General features: G+C 36.9%; 1 protein-coding gene and 1 pseudogene across 6 annotated transcripts in view; one reads left to right on the plus strand and one right to left on the minus strand.

Annotated features, from left to right (window-relative positions):
- ZFHX4 (zinc finger homeobox 4) overlaps nt 1–20,947 on the minus strand; it is a 189,781-nt gene that overhangs the window by 27,203 nt on the left and 141,631 nt on the right. For all 6 annotated transcript variants that reach the window (XM_041769256.1, XM_041769261.1, XM_041769254.1 and 3 more), the window contains exon 5: nt 6,424–6,492. In XM_041769256.1, the coding sequence (XP_041625190.1) occupies nt 6,424–6,492 (69 nt within the window). The remainder of the gene's footprint in view (nt 1–6,423; nt 6,493–20,947) is intronic.
- On the plus strand, nt 2,475–2,877 carry LOC121498887 (annotated as a pseudogene).

Raw genomic sequence — 20,947 nt, forward strand, 5'->3', positions numbered from 1 at the left:
CCTTTCAGGCAAATACCTGTGAAATTCTTACTTTAAGAGGAGAGAATCAACACTTCTTAAGGCTCTAGCCTGCTTTCACCCCGTCAGTGATAATTACTGATCAAACACAGGCTCTCTCATCCCGGCAGGGGCCGGCCTGGGTGGGGACGGTGGCCAGCTTGGTGTGAGGGTCTGGAAGGCTCAGGTCATGACTGGATTGGGCTGTTGCCCTGCCGAGTCCACACATGTGACGTGACATCCAGTGTCAAGCCTTCCACCTACGACAGCCCACGGCAATTACTTTTCAACTCATCCTGGGGAAGGGATGCAAGACTTCTTTGAGTAGATTTACTGGACCTTTCCCCCAGGGCTGGAAAATGAAGTGTCAGAGTGCTACTGAGGTGTCCTTATCTTGAGGGGACATAAAATGGTAAGGGCTATCGCAACTCACATTAATAAAACATAGGGTGTCAGGAGAAGAAAACAAAAATTATGAAGGCACCAAAAGAAAGAAACTGTAGTATAATCTGGGTCTCATCAGACAGTTTTTGCGGGGTCTTCTTCATTTTCCAGGATGTGTTTTAAGTGTGAGAGAAATTCCCAGACATGTTCTTCTATACATCACTGTTGTGTCTGACCTCAGCCTGACCCTGGCAACAGTTTGAGAAATCTGAATGTGAACAAAGACTCTGTGTCAGCAGCAGGGAAAGATTGTGGGGTAGACTCTCCCCATCAACTTAATCGCAAACAGCAGTTCTGAGGCCATAACTTCGCCTGGCTCTTCCAAGCCACAACTCATAACCTCTAGAGGTGGATTTGCCTGCACTGCCTCTGCTTCTGTGACTTTTTTCCCCTCTCTCTTTTCTGGTTCTTCCTTTGAAGTAGGCAGGCAATTAGCTCTAATGCTCAAGCAATTCAGACCTGTTTTGTGGTTTGGAAGGCGTAAGCTGTTTATTACAGGTAGGCTCTTTGGAGCCATAGAACTTTGCAAATTTTTAATCATGCAAAAAATAATCAAAGGGTAACTTATATACACCATAAAGTTTCTTACAAGGCAGGAAAAAAAAGGTCACTTTCATTCTTAAAGAGAGCTTTTGAAATAGATTTGACATTCGTTTTATAAATAGGCTTCAGAGTCAAGAGTATTAATGAAGAGAAACAGCTTTCTAGGAAAACTGTAGGTTGGATCTGGGGCTAAGGGAAGGGGTGTCTACAGTCTAATTTTCAAGTACCACATTTCCTCAACTGTAAAATGCCATAAAATGTAAGGTGCCTTGTGGGAAAGAATATGTATATGTATATTATTAAGGTATTAATATATAATATTAATGTATTAAAGGAATGCCTTGAAACTAAGGAAAGTTCCACAAAGTTCCATTCTCTGAAATTCCAAAATAAAGACACTAAGTTACACAAAATTCCAAAATGAAGATGCTAATGCAGTTTTCATTTTCATCAATAAGTTTCGTCACTAATATGTTATACATAATAACACTTCATAATACCGTTGTATTCACAATATATGTATTTTTAATTATTACTTTCCTTTACGGAATATAAGAAATACAGTATTTATTTATATGCCAAACTTTATGACATGAATGTACTTATGCCTAAAATGTACACTAGGGTCCTGTAGGATTTCCCAACTTTCAAATAAATGATAATACATTTTTCTTTTTAAGTGTTTCAAAACACTAAGAAGAAGACAAAATACTACTGTAATCTCATGTTATACAAGTGCGTTACCAAAATTTCCCCTAGCATTTTTATCATGCCTGACATAATTGTAAGTTACTCTATACATACACATAAACTATATTGAAAAGAAATAAAAGTTTTTGAATGACTAGCTTAGAATTCTTCCATTGGAATATTAAAAAATTATTGGAAAATCGTTATTAATTTATTCTATAAAATTATTATAATTTCTAAGCAAATCTATCCAGTAATAGCCCTCTGATCTAAGCGCCAGCCAATTGTGCTTGGTTCCCATTACTTTATTATACAACTGTGTTTGGGAACCCTCTAAATTGTCTAAGGAAAACACTGCATACTTCTTAAGCCCATGAAATAATAATGTAAAGCGGAAACAGAATAGTAATTAAATGTGTTATATTTTAGTTTTAATTGTAGGTATTGAGCATCTGTTCTAGACACCTGGCTTACAAGAATTTTCTCCTGAACTCCGTTGTCTCTGTACAGTCCCACCCCATCCAAATCTATGCTCCATTTGATCTACTTAAACCTGACTTTTCTACTCAAAGTCTTAGAATGACACCCATCACTTACAAGGAAAAAGCTCAATTTTCTGTAGGTGGCAAGAATATCTTCAAGATACCTGGTCCTTGTCTACTTACTACCCCAGTTTCATCTTTCTTCCCTTCCTAACCTGCATTTAATTTCAAAAACAGTCTTCACAAACTTTAAGGCATCAAAATCACGTGGAAGACTTGTTAAAACAGAGGAGTGGCTGCTGCTCTCTGAGCTTCGTTATGCCACCCAAATACGATAAGAAGAAAGATGCCAGAAAGTCAGCCAAAAATGACAGAGACCCAGTGAACAAATCCAGGGGCAAAGCCAAAACGAAGAAGTGGTCCAAAGGCAGAGTTCGGGACAAGCTCGATATTCTGGTCTCGTCTGATAAAGCAACGTATGACAAACTCTGCAAGAAAGTTCCCAACTATAAGCTGATAACTCCAGCTGTTATCCAAAAAGGCTCTGTTATCTGAAAGACTGAAAGACTGAAAATTCGAGGTTCCCTGGCCAGGGTAGCCCTTCAGGAGCTCCTCAGTAAAGGACTTACTAAACTGGTTTCAAAGCACAGAGCTCAAATAATTTACATTGGAAATACCAAGGGTAGATAGAGATGCCCCAGCTGCTGGTAAAGATGCATGAACAAGATCCCACTAACTGTACGTTTTGAGAAATAAAACTTTATTTAAAAAAAAAAAAAAAGCTGGTCTCCACCCCTACAGCTGCTGATTCAGTAGGTTTAAAGTGAAGCCTGAAAATCGACATCTCTGTTTCCAGGCGATGCTATACTTCTGGTCCAAGGGCCACATTTTGTGAACCACTGTTCCAGAAACACGTGGCCATTTTTAATGCCCTCTTCCTCCCTCTAAGATGTACCATTATATTTTCTTTTCTTATCTAGAGCAATTTTTCTTTGCCACTGTATACCCCCACTTATCCTTCAAACCCAGCTTGGGAAATATCAGTTTTATCATCCATAAAAATGGGGTTCATAACACCTACCTCATAGGTTTGTTATAAGATACATGAATAAAAATCAGTCAGCACAGAGCTTAACACAAAATAAGTGCGAAAAAAAAAATGTTAGCTGTATTATTACTAGTATTAGTCATCACTTCGTTCTCCAAAACCTCTTCTCTGAATGTTGAACAAAAGAGTAATGTTTCTGGGTACTTTTTTTTTTCATTAATTAATTTATTTTTAGCCTTTCTTTTACTTATGCATTGAAAAACATGTCAAAAAACCCTAGTGTGTGAAAATTATCTGTGTATAGCCTACTTCCCCTAATAGGTACACCTTTACAGAAAACAGTAATTATCTTGTTTATTTCTGTGCCAGAACCACCTGGAACGGTGCCTGGACTATAGAAGGCAGGCAAGACTTATTAGTTAGAACACTAAATTGAATTTAGGAGGCAAAATTGTGAGAAGAAAAGGAGGAGTCCAGAAGCTATCCCATTCTGCTCCCCATTCAATGAAACTTTAAAAAGGCTTTTTGTTTGTTTGATTTTGGTTTGGTTTGGGTGGTTTTGTTTGTCTGTTTGTGTTTTCTATTTCTCTACTAAATCACATTCATTATTCAACCCTCCCCAGTCTGGCTTCCAATCAATTGCTCTTCTCAAAGCCACCAATGACTTCATGCTGTGAAATCCAGTGGTCATTTTTTCATCTCCGTGTTACCTTACCTCGCTCAACAGAAGTTACTCTCCTCTTTTCCTTGAAAAAGGTCCCTCTCTCAAGTTTTATTGCATCAGACTATCGTGATTTTTATCCTATGTCTTTGAAAGTTCCCTCTTATTCCCCTGGGCTGAAGCCTTCGCCATTTAAAATCTAAATATTGGAGTGTCTCCAGCATTGGTCCAAAGCCCTATTCTCTTCTCTATCTACAAAGGGAGGTTAATTTGAGGAAAAATAATAATCTTCCTAGATGATAGCATCCAGATCCATTACTTTAAATTTTCTATCTCCATTTGGATATCTAGAAAGCATATCAAACTTAACATGTCCAAATTAGAACTTCTGGTTCCTCCTCAACACAACTCACTCTGTTTGCCACCAATCTCCCCCATCTCCCCCACCTCCCTCATCTCCTCCATCTCCATTATTGGTACCACCAAAAGCAAGAGTCATTTCTGCCTCACATACATACAGTCTATCAGCAAGTTCTATTAAGTCAAATTCCAAAATATTGAGTGCACACGAAATCTATCTATTTCTTTCTATTTCCATTGCCAGTATACTCAGTCTCTTACCTGGATTCTGAGATGGTCTAATAACTCGGTAAGCCTTGCTCTTGCTTTCCTACAATTTATGTTGCACATCCTATAAAATCCAGCTAGTCTCCTGCTTATACCCTACCATACTTCCTATTTCACTTAGAATAATATGCAAACTTCTTACTATGGTTGAAGTTACCAGGCCTTTGTCTACCTTTCCGAATGTACCTTATGCTAGTCACCTACTCATTCACTAACCTCCTTCGGTACCAGCCTTTTTTCTCTCTCTTGGACCTGACCAACTTCTTTTCACCTCTACCTGAAAGGCATTTCCCCAGATTTTGTGTAATTGGCTCCTTCTCATTAGTTAGGACTCAGCTCACCTGTCATTTCCTCAGAGAACTTCTCTGACCACTGCTTCTAAGGGAGCTCATCACCTGTCACAGGAGAGGGATTCTCAGACTTTAGTGGGAATCACATCATCTGGAGGGCTTGTTAACTACAGACTGCCAGGCCTCGTCTGCAGTGTTTCTGATTCTGTAAATCTAGGATGAGGACCAGGAACCTGCATTCTTACAATTCCCAGATTTCGCTGATGCTGCTCGTCTGGCAACCACACTTTGAGAAGCTCCACTCTAGCACATTACCTCTTTTATTTCCTCTATTACATTCACAGCAATCTGAACATAACTTTTTTTTAAATAGAAATATTGTCTGAAAAATGGGAGAACTCATCTGTTTTATTCATGACTTATGCTCAACAGTCCCTGGCACTAATATTTTGAGTAAAATTAATGATTCCTAGTTTTCTTACTTGGGATAACTACATTTATAGCAGGATGGCATCAGTTAAGACAGAGAAGAAGAAGAAATAGTTTTGCAAAAATGAGAAATTCCATTTGGAATTTGTTATATTGGACTTCTCTGCAGAATATCTCTATGGAAATATCCAGAAGGCATGAAAGTTTCTCAATAAAAAGTTTCTCAGAGGCTGGGTGAAGGTGTAGATTTTGGTGCCCTTGTTTACAAAAGAATAAATAAATATATTGACAAGCAGTGTTTTCTTTTTTGTTTGATACTTTTTTCATAGTCTTGATATTTGGCCTATTATTTCTAAACTGATCACTAATGAAATCCTCTGATTGGCTGTAGATGAGGGAGGCAAACTGACTTATTTTATTTTAAATATGCTCTCCAGTTTTCTAGGGAAGATAACATATAAAATGGAAAAGTACTCATAAGAATGCATAGATAAAGCCAACTTAACTTTAAAGAATTTTTAAAGAGTGAAGTTCTGACTTTATATTAGGGGAATGTTTTCACTTGAAAAAAGTATTTCAGTTCTCCATTATGAATGCAAAGGACTTTTTAAGTATTTTTTGTCTAGAGATCTAGTAGAAATCTGAAATTTGGGATCGTGCCAGGAATAAATGAGGTGTGTTATGGCAACATGGGTGAATTTCCTCTTAAATTATCTGAATATAATGCAGTAAGAAAGCATTGCTGCAATTTTTTAAAAACACACAAACACACACACACACACACACACGCATACATCACAGGGACTAGGAAATGTGTTGACATGGCTGTACAAAGTCCAGTCAACTCATTAATTTGTCCAAAACAACTCTACCAACAAGGTTGTTTGATTTGAGGAAAAATAATATCCTGCTTATTGACTTATACTTTGTAACAAACTGACACTTAGGTAAAATTTCATAGTGTATAAATGTAGATGTGAGAAATGATCCTGCAGAAGTTGCTTATTCTTTAAGATGTTACTTTCTATATGTGTCCAAATATAGTATACATTAAATTTTATATTTAATTTTGCCTTTAACTTATTCGTATAAGAGATCTGATGAGATCTAATTAGAGAAGTTCCAGAGATACATTTATAACTTAAATTAGGAGAGTAACCAATGTAACTCATTTAGGACAAACAAGATTTTGAGAAGAAATAGACCAATTACCTGAGGTTGCTCTCAACTGCTGCTCTGTAAGATCATCCTCACAGGTCCTGGCTCCCAAAGAGGCAGTTTCTGCAAGAGACATCAGAGTGAAGAGTAATGAGCACACCACGTCCAGCTCTGCAGTCACAGCCAGTATCACAAGAATCCCAAATGTGACTTTCAAAAAAATAAGCACCAGGAAGAGCTCAGGTAAGACTACAGCACACCTTACATCACAGTGAGCAGGGGTCAGCAAAATGAGTCCAGAGCTTTAAATTTAGATCAAATTCTCCATAAGCAGCACACAACAAATACAACAATATAGACAAAATATGGAAGAAGGAAGACTCATTTGATTTCTACTTCTTGGATATTTGGCCAGGCCTACATTATAAGATCATGTGTTGTGATGACAATGGCACATAGCATAAATTATGAGCATACTTTTAGTTCTCTGTCAAGAAGGCAAAAAAAGAAAAAAACACAAAAAACTTCAATATCTGATAGCTCATGTGAGAGACCAGAGCCAAAAAAACAAGCAGCTGAGGAAAGCTGAAGAAAATGTTCAAGTTGTCAATGAATTCACATCTCTATTCTGATCTTTTATTTGAGCTCCAGAGCAGAAGCACCAACAATGTCCTGGTTTGCTAAACTCAACCCCAAGCACAAATCATTATTTTCATCTATCTCCATTCTTCCTTTGTGTTCCCTGTTGTGGGGAAATCTATTAAAAAAAATGACTGGACCTCAGAAATCATCCTCAACATCTCATTCTTTCATCACACTGAGTCATCCCATGCTGTTGATTCTATGGCAATGTCTCTTGTCATGTGTGTTTCTGTATTTCTCTGTCACCTTCTCTTCACTGACAATTTCAGTAGCCTCCACAACAATCTTCCTGTCTTGAATTCCTTGTCTCATCAGACTAATCTCCCATAAAACCACAAGAACTTTCTTACCAGAGCACAGAATTGCCTGAGTACCATTCGTGGCTCTAACCATTTCTAGGTAAGAGACCTTAAGTATATAACTTAACCTTTCTAAACCTTAATTCCTCCTTGGTGATATACAGATTGTATAACTGCATAAATAATCAACAACTATAAGAGAAAAAAGACAAAAGTACAACATGATCTAGTCTTAAAATTGAGGAAAGGCTGGATTGTACTGAGAGGTTAAAAAGCTCATCACACAATTCTCACACTGCCGAAGAGATTCATGTTTATCTAATATTTCTGAGCACCAGCATCTCTCGTTGATCTGAAGGCTTTAATTAAACAAATAATTAACCTTGGAAATAGAAGTGCACACCAAGGCACTATTATTGCATTTACTGATTGTTTTTTCTGCTATGTACAACACCTCTGGCCTCTGGTGGTAATCTATTTAAAAAGAATGATAATAAACCCTCAGTGTCTTCACCCCAACAACAACAAAAATCATGTTTTTTTTTTTAAACAACAACAAAACTTAAATTAGTCTTGAAAGAAGAATTCATCCTTAGTTCTTGCTTATAAATCCAAATAACTTCCAGATAGATCCCAATATTGCTATCCATCCAATATGCCATTCAAGGAACCCAACATTTGCCTCTTGGCAATCTCTCGGATATTTATGCCTTGACAACGGTGTTGTTCCTTCTGCTTTGTAAACGTCTTTTGTTCTTCTCATGTTAAACTCTGATTCTTCCCTCAAAACCTAACACAAGTGTCTCCTCCTCTGTGCTCCCATAACAATTAGCTTATAAGTATGTTTTAGCACTTAGGATGTATTATGATAACTTTTTACATGGTTCACACATATTTCCCCGATAAATTGTGAGTTCCTCAAGAACTTTCATCTTCACAGATTCTCAACTAAGGACAAAATGAGGCATATCAAAGTCACCAGAACACTTCTATTCAAAATACGAATCTATGTCCTATATGTGGAAGCAGACGAATTTCAAGATGAGAATTTTAGAAGAGCTTCCCAGAGCCTCAAGACTAAATTCAAAGCCCTTTCAATTATACCAAACACAGATACTAATTCTGTTACATATACAGATCTTCCTCCACTTATGGTGGGGTTAAGTCCCCATGAATGTATTGTAAGTTGAAAATACCTCGAGTCGAAAATGCTTTTAATACATGTAACCTACTGAACATCATAGCTTAGCCGAGCCTATCTTAAACGTGCTCAGAACACTTATGTTAGCCTGCAGTTGGGTAAAATCATCTAACACAAGGCCTATTTTATAATTAAGTGCTGAATATCTCATACAATTTATTGAATACTGTACTGAAAGTGAAAAACAGGATGGTCGGGTGGACACAGAATGGTTACAAGTTTATTGGTTGTTTACCCTCGTGAGTGCCTGGCTGACTGGGAGCTGGGGCTCGCTTCCACTGCCCAGCATGATGAGAGGGAGAATCTTACCACATATGGTTAGCCTGGGAAAAGATCGAAATTCAAAATTCAAAGTATGGTTTCTCCTGAATGCTTATCACTTTTGACCACCGTCAGGTTGGAAAATGTTAAATTGAACCATTCATTGTCATCTGGAGACTATTTGTATAAATGTGTGTGCGTGTATGTATTTTAGTGTACCAGATCCAGATACTTATTTAAATAGATATCAGTAGTATCTAAGCAAGTTTGACCAAATGACTGCTACTCATTTGATTCATGAAAATAAAAATTTTAAAATGATAACTTATTGAATTTGTATTTCTGCCAGTACTCTGATGACCTATCTATGTAAAATAATCATGTAAGGGGTTCCTGCGTTGCTCAGTCAGTTTAAGTGTCTGACTCTTGATTTCAGCTTGGGTCATGATCTCAGGGTCATGGGATTGAGTCCTGCGATCGGGGGAGGGGTGGTGGAGTCTGCTTCTCTCCTTCCCCCTCTCCCTCTGCCCCTCCCTATCCCCCCATCCTCTGGATGCATGTTCTCTCTCTAAAATAAATAAATCTTTAAAAATAGCCATGTAATCCTCATGGTAAAGTCATGAGGCAATTATTAACCCTAATTTTATTTTATTTTATTTTATTTTATTTTATTTTATTTTATTTTATTTTATTTTTTAATTTTTTTAACCCTAACTTTATAAATCAGGAGCCTGGAGCTTAAAGGTTAGGGTCACCTGCCCCAGGTTCCCAAGTTTGAAACTGACAGAGCCTGGAAGGGAACCCAGGTCAGCCTCCTATAAAGTCTCTGAGTGTCTGGATGTGTCCAGTTGTAATACCAGAGTTTTAAGGGGCCTATAAATGTATCCCTAGTCTCAGTGAAGTCCTGAAGCCAAGTGGTGCCTTTGGGGGTGGGGGCATGCTGAAGAAAGCAACTTTCACTAGTCTTATAAAGACTCTGATATTTCATAAAACATTACATTCCTTGAATATATGATATAACTAAATAATAGTTTGGTGCCCCACTGAAGTCATTTTGAGAGTGACTTAAGGAAATGGGCAAAATGTCAAGACCAGAAACCATCATTTAATCTCACAAATTAGGATACGTGGTACTTGGAAACTGTTCCACTGAGAGCGACTTGTGCAAATAATTTCATAAAGGAATGTAGTTCCGAATGCCACAGAATATTTTTTATGTCTTCAACAATACTGCTCCCTTTATACAAATGATATAAATATTTTAATAAAGGAGCTTTTAACTTAACAAATGAACTGATTAATCTATACTTTTCTGCCTGTGTAAATGAAATGTTTAAAACCTAGTAATGATACATAGCATCTTTCAATATTTCACTTTAATAATTGCTCTGTAATAACAAATTTGACTGCTGTTAACACGATCTGTCTCTTTGCTGGTGATTTAATTAGATTACTAATTTGTGTTTTCTAGCACCTGACCTTTCTTATTTAATACTATTTAAAAATAATACCACTGACAATTTATCCAGTATTCTACTCTATTCTGTCAATTTGGTGATGATCACACATTTGGAAATGGTACCAAATTACTCTATTTTTATTAACACAATGTGGGAGTAATCGGCCCCATTTTCTGTGGAAGAGTCTATCGATCATCACAATCACCATCATCAACAACAACATTTCACAGAGTATTTACTCTGTGCCAGGTGATGACTGATGCCCTTTATATATGCATTAGAATACCCTGAGCAAGCGGTGAGCCATGATTTGAACCTGTGCATTTTTATTTCAGGGATAGGTAATTTAACCACAATCATATACTAAACCATATTTTTTAAATTCTAAGAGTAGCTTTTCTTGTGGTTCTGCAATTATGTCTTGTGTTCATTTTTCCCATTTGGCCTGAATTCTGCTAATCACCCATTCCCTTAGCCCAACGCAAATGGTTACATCTCCAAAGACAATGTTTAAAAGCCTAAATTTTTAGGCTTCCTATTCCGTTTAATCATAAGACAGGAGGTTCTCAAGGCTCTCATTTCCTCACACTTGCCATCCTGACTCCTAAGCCTATTCATTTCATTACTCTGTTTCACTTTTCCCTTTGCTTACATGAATAGTAATTCTGGTAAGTAAACTGATAACTTTTAGGCATTTCATCTTGGTTCAAAAACGGTCAAGTTTCCATCTGTCAAATCTGTTTTCCCCTGCTAATTGAAATTATATATATATATATATATATATATATATATATACACACACACACACACACACACACACACACACATACACACATATACATATTTATAACTACAAGCAATACAAATCTAATGATCAGGGAAAGATCTGGAATTTTAATTTTGAAACAGTCTAGATACATAAGTGGAGAATTCTAAGTTTCAGAATGTTTGTTGTCATTTGGGAAAAGGATAACCTGATTTATACTTCATGATCATAGCAGTCATGAGCTTTCTGTATTCTTATCAGCAAAATTTGGGAAGCATTTGGTACAAGTTGAGTAAATTTTTAAAATACTGGGTGAATGTTTAAGCTGCCAAGTATAGTACAAGTAAGAGAGCATCTGCTTACAAAACTTCCACATTTCATCTTGTCCCACTGACTCGTTAATGCGTTAAATAATAAAGTGTATCACTATTTCAGCAAAATGTATTGAGATATATACCACTAAACAGAATAAATATTAAGCCAACTAGTCTAAAGTAATAGGAAGAAAAACATTTTCTGTAGTCCTAGGAAACTTTATGAGTTCCACTCTACTTCCATCCATTAAAAAAAAAAAAAAAAAAAAAGGAGTCCAATTCCGGGAAAAAACAAAATTCTCAAAGATATCCACATTTCAGAAACCCTCCCAAGGGATCCCTGGGTGGCGCAGCGGTATGGCGCCTGCCTTTGGCCCGGGGCGCGATCCTGGAGACCCGGGATCGAATTCCACGTCAGGCTCCCGGTGCATGGAGCCTGCTTCTCCCTCTGCCTGTCTCTGCCTCTCTCTCTCTCTCTCTGTGACTATAGTGAATAAATAAATAAAATCTTAAAAAAAAAAAAAACCCTCCCACCTTCTCCTCCCCATTTCCCTTTTGCAAGGGAAACTTTGCAAACAGGTGATCCATTGTTAAAGGATATTTTAGAGACTCTGACATAAAAGAGAAGAATTTTGCAGGACTCTAATTTTAAAATAATAAGTGAATATTTGGTGGAAACCCATTAGGTGCTAAGCACATAATATGCATTTTTTTACTCAATCCTTGCAGTAAATCTGTACAGAAAAAAAAACCCACTACTTTCATGAAAAAAATGATATATTAAAGCTCAGATGTTTTAAGTGATTTTTTTCTCCCACAGAGTAGCAAAAGCAGGATCTGGACTTAGTCTGTCTGACACCAAAGCTCCATACTCTCCCCTGAATATTGTTGCCTCCAGGCAGCCTCCAGGACTCCTGGGCCAGGACATCTAAAACCTGAATTTCCCACCTCCTAAAAAAAAAACAGTTCAAGCTCTTTCAAAGCAAATTCATCACAACAAGATCAATATTTAGAAGAACAAATCAAGTTCAACATTTTTTTATCATCTTGGTAGTTTACATTTTAATAGAGACCTCTGAACTTGCTTGTGCACTACAAAAGTGGAGCTGTTTTCAGATGAAGCAGGTTTGCAATTAAAAATGGTTTCAAGTGGTCTCCATCCCTTTCCTATGTGGATACAAAGAGTGCTCTTCTAAAAAGCTGAGCAACTCAGCATGCTACCAAATGGTTTTGAGTAACCAAGCAACATCATCTTTGTTGACCTGCACTGCTTTCTCTTAAATTATTTCTTCTAGGCAGTAACAGATTGAAGTGCATTGGATGCTCCAGTGTCAATTATCTGAACGGGGCTGGATTTGTAATTTTTTATTTTCTGGAAAAGTAAAGCTCCTTTGCCCTGCCCTGTCTGGTTTTACCCAGAAGTTATTTTTATATAGTAAGGGAGTAGTATCTCCTGGGACCTCTAGGCCAGGAAAGTGTGATCACTTCTTTCTGCTTCTTGAATCATCGATGACCTCAGTGTAATGGGACCTCAAAAGAATTTAATAAGTTCCTGATATCAATTAGTTTCAATAAATTGCTCATACATCTTCTTAATGTGTCTTACTTTAAAGTGTTCTTACTGAATTATTTTTTCTTAAATTTATTAATTTCTAATACACTTCTTCCTGTAAGAGTCTGTTTCATTTCTGATTGTTTTGAAATTAAGAAATCAAAATTCTATTGTTATAACTTAGGAAAAATATTGTGTTTCCATCTGTCAGTTCCTCAGTTATCTGCACCTAAGTTCTTATAGGATTCATCACAATCTCTACATTGCCTCACATGATTTTAAGTCCTTAGCATACTGCATTAGTTTTGCTAGGTGGCTCATCAACATAGAAAAACCTCTGGTCTACACACTGATTCCTACCCTACCCAGTGATGACTTTTGTTCCTGTGGGGCACTGGCTATTCATTTCAGCCCATTGCTTTGTACCACAAAGCAAGTTTTTAATAGATGAAAACCTCTTCTTTCTACGCCATAGCTACCAACTTTTCTGAATAGGCTCATGCTAGGTCAAAAGCCTTTTAAAGTTATTATTTTTAATGAAAAGAAAATAAATGTTTATCCAGCAGTGCATTTTTATCAATATTGCCTTCACCACTTTCAAAGACTCCTTACAAGGGTATCATTTACTCTCAGGGAAGTTGTACTTCCTTGTTTCAGTTATATTATTTGGTTCCTGGAAGCTTCTATAACTTCTCTTATACTTTTTTTTTTTTTTTCGTCTCTTATACTTTTACCTCAAAGATGTCAGCAATGATAGGTGCCACCCTCTAAGACTGCATCATTTTTAATTACTACAGCAATTACAGAGTTTAATCAGTTTCACAACTTTTACACAAAATTCTGATTTTTATTTCAATCACATTCAGTGAGTCATTGGGCATACTTCTTTGGAGTCGTAATCCATGAAACCATCATTTACTCTTGTTGTGAAGAACCAGAACGAGTAACTCTGTGTTGAAATAATGGTAATTTTTTTTTTTTACCTGAGATTCATTCTCTTTGCTTGAAATTTTGAGCAAGCAAAGATAAAAGGTGAGCCATCAGTGACATAAAAATTATGTACTTCCACTATAGCTATCTGGCTCTTAGAAGCCTGTGTACTACAAAAAACTATTTCATTAAGAGAATATGGACTAGTCTTATGCATATATTTGTGCTAAGAAAAAAGGAAAAAAAACCATGGACTTAGAAAAAGATACACTTGGACTTGAATCCCAGCTCCAACACTTTCTAGCTATTTGACAGGGCAAGTTGCTTAGCCTCCTTGAAATTCAAGATCCTATATGCAAAAATGGAAGTAAAAATTACTAGATTCCAAGGCGTAATAAGGAGTAAGTTAAGAGCATAAATCATCTAGTACTGAATAAGTAGTAGTTTTATTCATGCACAATTCTTCTCTGGCTTTGGTCCATCCTGCTGACTACAAGTTATTCAAAGGAAAGACTACATCAATTTTATATTATGGCCTTTTAGGTTATATTTATATGTAAGGTACTCTGTCTATCAGCTAAGTTAGTATTTTAGACCTTTAAAATATCACTATTATATGTGTAGATATTTTGGAAAGAGCAAATGTTAACAAGACTAAACATTGTTTTCCTAAGCCATGGTGTTTGAAAGTTTTTTTTTTTTTTAATCCTTAAGCAAATTTTACATTCTGCACTAAGAGTGGTATGTGTACCAGGTTATAAAGACTGTTCAATTCACACTGGTTTGGCTCTTTACAAAAGTTAAAGTGAAGAAGATGAACTGTTTAGACTGGTAGTGACATCCAAGTCAGCCCTATGTTTCCTCTTGCAAGAGAGGGACCCTGTCCTCTCCAATTCCAAACCCCACCCCCACCATCAGCCTTTTATCAAGAGGAAAAATTTAATGAGAAGTCATAAAGAATCTCAGAATATACAGATTTGTAAACGTGGCAGATTTCAAAACCCTAAAATCTTCATTTATATACAAACGCTGAGTTTGCTTAAAATTCTAGGTTATCCCTTACACTACAGTCACCTGAATCATATGTCCAACTAAACACAGCATCAAAGCACATAACACTTGTTTTTTCTTCAAAGCAATTCATAACGAACATACATAATATTGTAGAGCTTTCACAATGGCAATGTTAAATGAGAAATGTATGGAATGGGAATTAAAACTTTAGCTTCCATCTGTGTAAATTTAAACAGATCTATTAACATGTTGGAGCCAGTCTTCTCATCTGTAAAGGGGGGATAAAATGTTCTCTTCTGCTTGCCATGACAAGCCCTTGTAAGGATGAAATGTAAGTTGTTATCAACACCTCCAGTTGACCATGCATAGTAAGGAAATACAATCTCTGTATCATACTTTTTAAATATTATATGTCTTAAATATGCTGACATGGACTGTACCATTACTACTTATACTAAACTCCTCTATATAGTTATATATATGGGGGAAATTATTGCTTCTCATGCACAGGCTTATTTATTTTGTGAATTATATATGGCTATAAAAGAAAATCCTCAGATGACTAGATCAATTCTTTTTTATTAACACTATAATTGTTGAAATAAATTTAACATTAACCTAAGATGTAGAAAAGTTTCCTAAATTATACGTAAATAATCCTTGGATTTTCACTATTTGGAGTTTTCTACATTTCACCACATTAGGAATGGTCAAATTTATATGGTCATATACCCCAAATTACACTTAGGAGAATTGACCTAGGCAATGATGGATACAAATATAAGTAAAATAAATCTGGAAAGGGAAAGTTAGTGAAAGTATGCATAGCCCCAGAAAAGGAAGATTAGAAAGGCTAAGTTGGAGCCAAAAGTGAAAAAATGTACCATTGGAACCTGCTATGAATTTCCAAGACAATACTTATGCATACCCATAAAATGTTTATTTAATAAATCATTCATTAATGAGCAAACAGATTGATGAGATTTGGCATATTGCTTTCTTTGGACTGTATTAGCCATAGAAAAAATGGTTTCTGAGACATGGCCAATTTTTTTTCTCCTTTGCCTGAATGCAAAATATTGGCAAAGGGTCCCTCAATCTTGGCAAAATGAGAGGTTTAAGCAGGGGATGCCATGATCATATTTGCATCTTTGGGATGCTGTGTGGAATATGGAATGGAGGAAGAAAAGCTTTGTTATTTAAAAAAAAAAAGGATGCTGGAACATTCACTGTATCTCAGTCCATTACTGTCTAGAAAAAGTCATGGATAAAGGAATAACAGTGATTCCATTGGAGAGAAAAGGAAAATTTCAAAGTCCAAGATTGGGATGAGAAAAAAGATGATGAGCTCAAATTTGGACATGAATTAAAGCGGAACTGTTTGGAAAACTCTTAAGTTTATGAAACTAGATCTTAAAAGAGAAGCCTGAGTTCAAAACAGTTGGAAGCTAATACCTGTAAGTAAATCTGAAGAACAACACATTAAGTATGGAAGATAAGTTCTAAGGAGAGAACTCTAAGAAAGAAAAAGTAAGACATAAGTGGTACTGAAGATTACTGAAAGATGATGAAAAATAATGACAGAGAAAAAGAGGTAAACACAGGACACTGGAGTGATTGATAAAACATTGGACAAAGGACAAACTTGCTACAGAAGTAGGAGGCACAGGTGTACAATTACACAAAGAAATCAAGTAAATTAAGGTGCCGGTGATGCTGCTGAGAGATGGTAGTGGCTCGGACCAAGGAGGCAGTGGAGGAGCTGATGTATATATTTCAGAGGAGGAGCAGAGAGGACTTGCCACTGGGTTTCATGAGGTAAGTGAGAGAACGAAAAGAATGGAAAGTGATTACCGTGTGTTTTGCCCCAGAAATCAGAAGAATGGAGACGTCATGTACTGAGATGAGGGAAAATGCAGATGGAAACAAGGTAGGAGGGAGAGAATGACTGGAGTCTGCAGTTTCAAACATGTTTAGTATCAGATGCCCTGTTTATACACCCAAGTGAAAGCGTTAAGTAAGCAGATGTGGGCTGGAGGCAGGGTGCGGAGAAGGGAAGGAAAGGTCAATGTATAGAAGGTAGAGCAAGTCTCTAAGTTGAGATTGAATTAGATCACCTAGACAAGGAGAGACCCTAACTGAACCTGGGCTAGGCTTCTACACAGCAGCATAGCAAACCAAGGGACCCTATGAGTAGTCTTTCCCAGTAGTGAGAAACAGTTTATCATTGACCTGTTTTAGAACTGTCTGCGCATGTCAAAAAATACTAATTAAGCAGGTCGCTTTCCTTCAGTTTTATTGTTCTTAAATTCCCTATGGGGACTGCTCTCTCTTTATTGCCTGCACTGGGTGAAATATTCCTATCATTCCCTTCTAAAATAAGGAGGGAGCAGTGGAGAAGACCAAGCATGAAGAATCAATGAGGCAGGAGAAGATCAAGAGAAGATGGGGTGCAGCCTGGTAAAAGACACTTCAAGAAAGCAGAGGTCAGGGCACCTGTGTGGCTCAGTGGTTGAATGTCAGGTCGTGATTCCGGGGTTCTGGGATCGAGCCCAACATCGGGCTCCTTGCAGGGAACCTGCTTCTCCCTCTGCCTGTGTCTCTGCCTCTCTCTCTCTGTGTGTCTCTCATAAATAAATAAAAATTTTAAAATATTAAAAAAAAAAAAAAAAGAAAGGAGAGGTCAACTTGTTAAAAACTGCTGGTTGGTCTAGTCTGAGGTGGGCTGGAAACTGACCAGTAGATTTGCCGAAAGACAGGTCCTCAGAGGCCTTGACCAGAGCTCCTTTTGTGGAGTGGTATGGATAAGCCCCCACCCCCACCCCATGTGGTGTAAGAGAGAAAAAAGATGATGAACATGGAGGTGTCAAGTGCAGACAATTCTCCGAGGACTTCAGTGAAAAGGATCAGAGAAATGGGCAATACATAGAGGCAGACAGCATGCAGGAAGGCTTTTCATCAGCAGGGTGATGGAGAGAATATTGGTGTGATGATGCGAATAAGCTGGTGGCAAGGAAAACACTGAGAGGCAGAAGAGAGTGAGGCTGGCAGGTGTCCCAGGATGGCCTTGGGTGTGGGTTTCTGAAGAGCAGTGGAAATAGGGATGGAAGTCAGGGATCACAGAAGTCAGGGAAGTTAGGCTAGGACTTACCAACCTCTCAGAAGGTGGAAACGGACAACATCATGAAGAGAATTGAGGAGACTTGGGGAGTGGGAAGGACAGCAGAACGTGAGGATGAACCAAAATAACTATAAACGATGTCAAACGGGGACACGGAAAGAGAGTCAGAGAGCAGAACCCATTTTGCACACGAAATATTCTCGCCTTCTTTGTGATACACAATGAGAGAAATCATTTCTGTTGAGTGAAGATTTGACTAGCAATCCGGTCTAGCTATGAGTCAAGAACTATTTTTCCCTTGTAGATATTATGGCACCATAGAAGCAATAAAATTGTGTCAACAAAAATGAAAAGACTTACAGAACGTAAACAGGTCCCTATTAAACTCTTCAATTATGTTTTACGGCAATATAATCACAGTGTATTTTTCATAATCTAAGTTTGATCAAAATAACTCATGTGCAATGCACACAGCACCTGTATTTTAGGATTTTGGTACAAGATGATGAAAGATCTCAAAAATGAATGGTGTTTTGGTCCATTAAATTTGTTGTCCTGATGAACTAGATGAAGTAATTCATGATCATCACTGATGTAAAAGGTGACAGATAAGATGAAATTTCACAGTGCCATAAGCATCTGATGAGTAAAACAAACAAAACTGCAAAAAACTAAACCTGTCACTGTTCTAAAATACATGATAATAACAAATAGAGAAAACTGACCTTTCAAATGAATGTGGATAATCACAAATGATGACCAGAATTCAAATTCAAAGAAGTACAAAATAAACAAAAAGCCAGACATATGGTCACCTTAAGAAAATAAAAGGTATGTTGAGGAGGAGAGGAAGTTGGTGGTAAAGAAAATGAACAATGAATAATTTATTTTTCTTTGTATCTCATTTCTATATATTATATATAAAAAAATCTCTAATGTGGTAAATAATTTGAGCCAAATGCAGAATTCTCTTTTGAGGACTTTTAACATTGATATTATTAAGGATATAGAAAGAACAGAAACATATGTTCAATCCAATACAATAAGTAATATGAGAATAAATTATATCTTTTACATGGCTAATATATATATATCCCATATATTTTTATATATATATAATATATATACATATGTATCTTTACCCTAGTTCTCACATCTGTCCTCAGAAGGCAGCAGCTAATGTATCACCCTGAATACTCTAGAACCCAATTCCAAGGATTGGAAGTACACAGAGATGTGTTTGCTTTTTTCAGTGACACTATGAATTCTTGAGAAATATATATATATATATATATATATATATACACACACACACACACACAAAATCAGAATGAAAGAGGGCAAGCCCAAATGGAATCAACTTTCATTTATTCCAATTCTGTACCCTGATCTCCTCTTGTATCTTTGAAAGGGCTACAGGGTATTTATGGATTGGTGTGACAGCACTTTGTTTTCCTTTCTCTTGTCAAATGCATAGAGGCCATCCTGTCTTGCTAAAAGTCCTGTAAATAGGAACAAATGAACTTCTCCTTTTTTTTTTCTTTTCCTTCTCCTAATTGACTTCCAACAAAACTGTCACCTACCATGAATGTTTCCTTCACCTTGTGTACAGTTCACCTCATGGCTAAGTCTGGGATTGTGTTTATTCGTGTATTCAACGACGATGACTCCGATAGTCACATGAATGGAAGTACAGTAGTAGAATAGTATTTGAGTTTGATCAATCCTTTTCACTTTGGAAGATACAAAAATATCCTAGACTTACATTGTTCCACATGCCATAAAATATTTCCTCTATAACTCATTCAGCATAAATGATATTAACAGATTAACCTAAATGTAAGTTCTAAATGTTATAAATAAAACAGAGCCCCTAACGTAATTTTATTAAAACTACAAAGGCCTCTTAAAAATCATGGTAAAAAAATGACTACCTTTTTTCTAGTTCAAAAACACCTACAAAACTTTATGAACACATTATTTCTTCCCCCTCCTATAGTTTTTTTATGGGATTATGTTTGAGAGTGCAAAAAGGTGTGCCTCTGCTTTTCACTTTTTCCCTGCCCACTTAACCTGACATATTTCCAACAGTTGGCTCCTTCATTGCTTATGTTTAGTTGATAAGTTTGCTTTATGGATTGTTAACACTCTTTTCTGCTTGCTGAGAGTTACCTCAGTGATAGCACCTGACTTGTGTCTACCAGCCCACCACACAGGTGTCCTCGAATGAGCTTCCAGCACACAGGTCCCCCCAACTTTATCTCTCTTATATATGGCTGTCAAATCATGCGTCCTAAGACACCTCTTCAGTAGTGTGATTCTCACGCTCAAAGGTTCGGTATTTTCGTATTTTCTGCTCTTCAAATCTGAACTTCTTTGCTCAGCTTTCAAAGACTTCCATAGTTTCAACTACCTAGTTCATTTTTGTCGCTCTCTCCCAAATGGTCATTACTAGGCTCTCAGTTTAGTTTGTTGCTTCTCAACACAACCATATCAATTTCCTTTCACCCCTAAGTCTGAATCATATCATTCCCCCCCTTAAACCTAAGGACCATGCCTAAATAAATGAATAGATGCAGAGATAAACAAACAAAACTATTTTTTTATTTCCAATCCTACTTATTCTTCATGTCCTAATACCTCCATTAGGACTAACCCTACAGATTAACCCTACAGATCCAATGCTCCTCTGAACGGTACCGATTTTGATGATATTCCTTAAAATGTCATAATTTACCTGCCTTATTGTGTCCAGTACATGACTTGTCTCCTAGGCAGCCTCTAAACTCCTTGAGGGCAGCGAGCTTTCATTTTCCTGTCTTCCACTAGCCCTGGCCACATGCTACCCCTAGCACTGTTGCCCAGGGTATTCCTCTCAAGTGGCTTCTATAATCAATAATGGCAGCCCAGGAGAATAATCCTCCAGGTAACAAAGCAGAATCTTTTCCTCCACTTCATTCTGATTCTGATTGCAATTAATTCATCAAGTATTTGCCACATCTGCTATTAAATACATGT

This window comes from Vulpes lagopus, chromosome 9, assembly GCF_018345385.1.
Source record: "Vulpes lagopus strain Blue_001 chromosome 9, ASM1834538v1, whole genome shotgun sequence".
Classification (NCBI taxonomy): Eukaryota; Metazoa; Chordata; class Mammalia; order Carnivora; family Canidae; genus Vulpes; species Vulpes lagopus.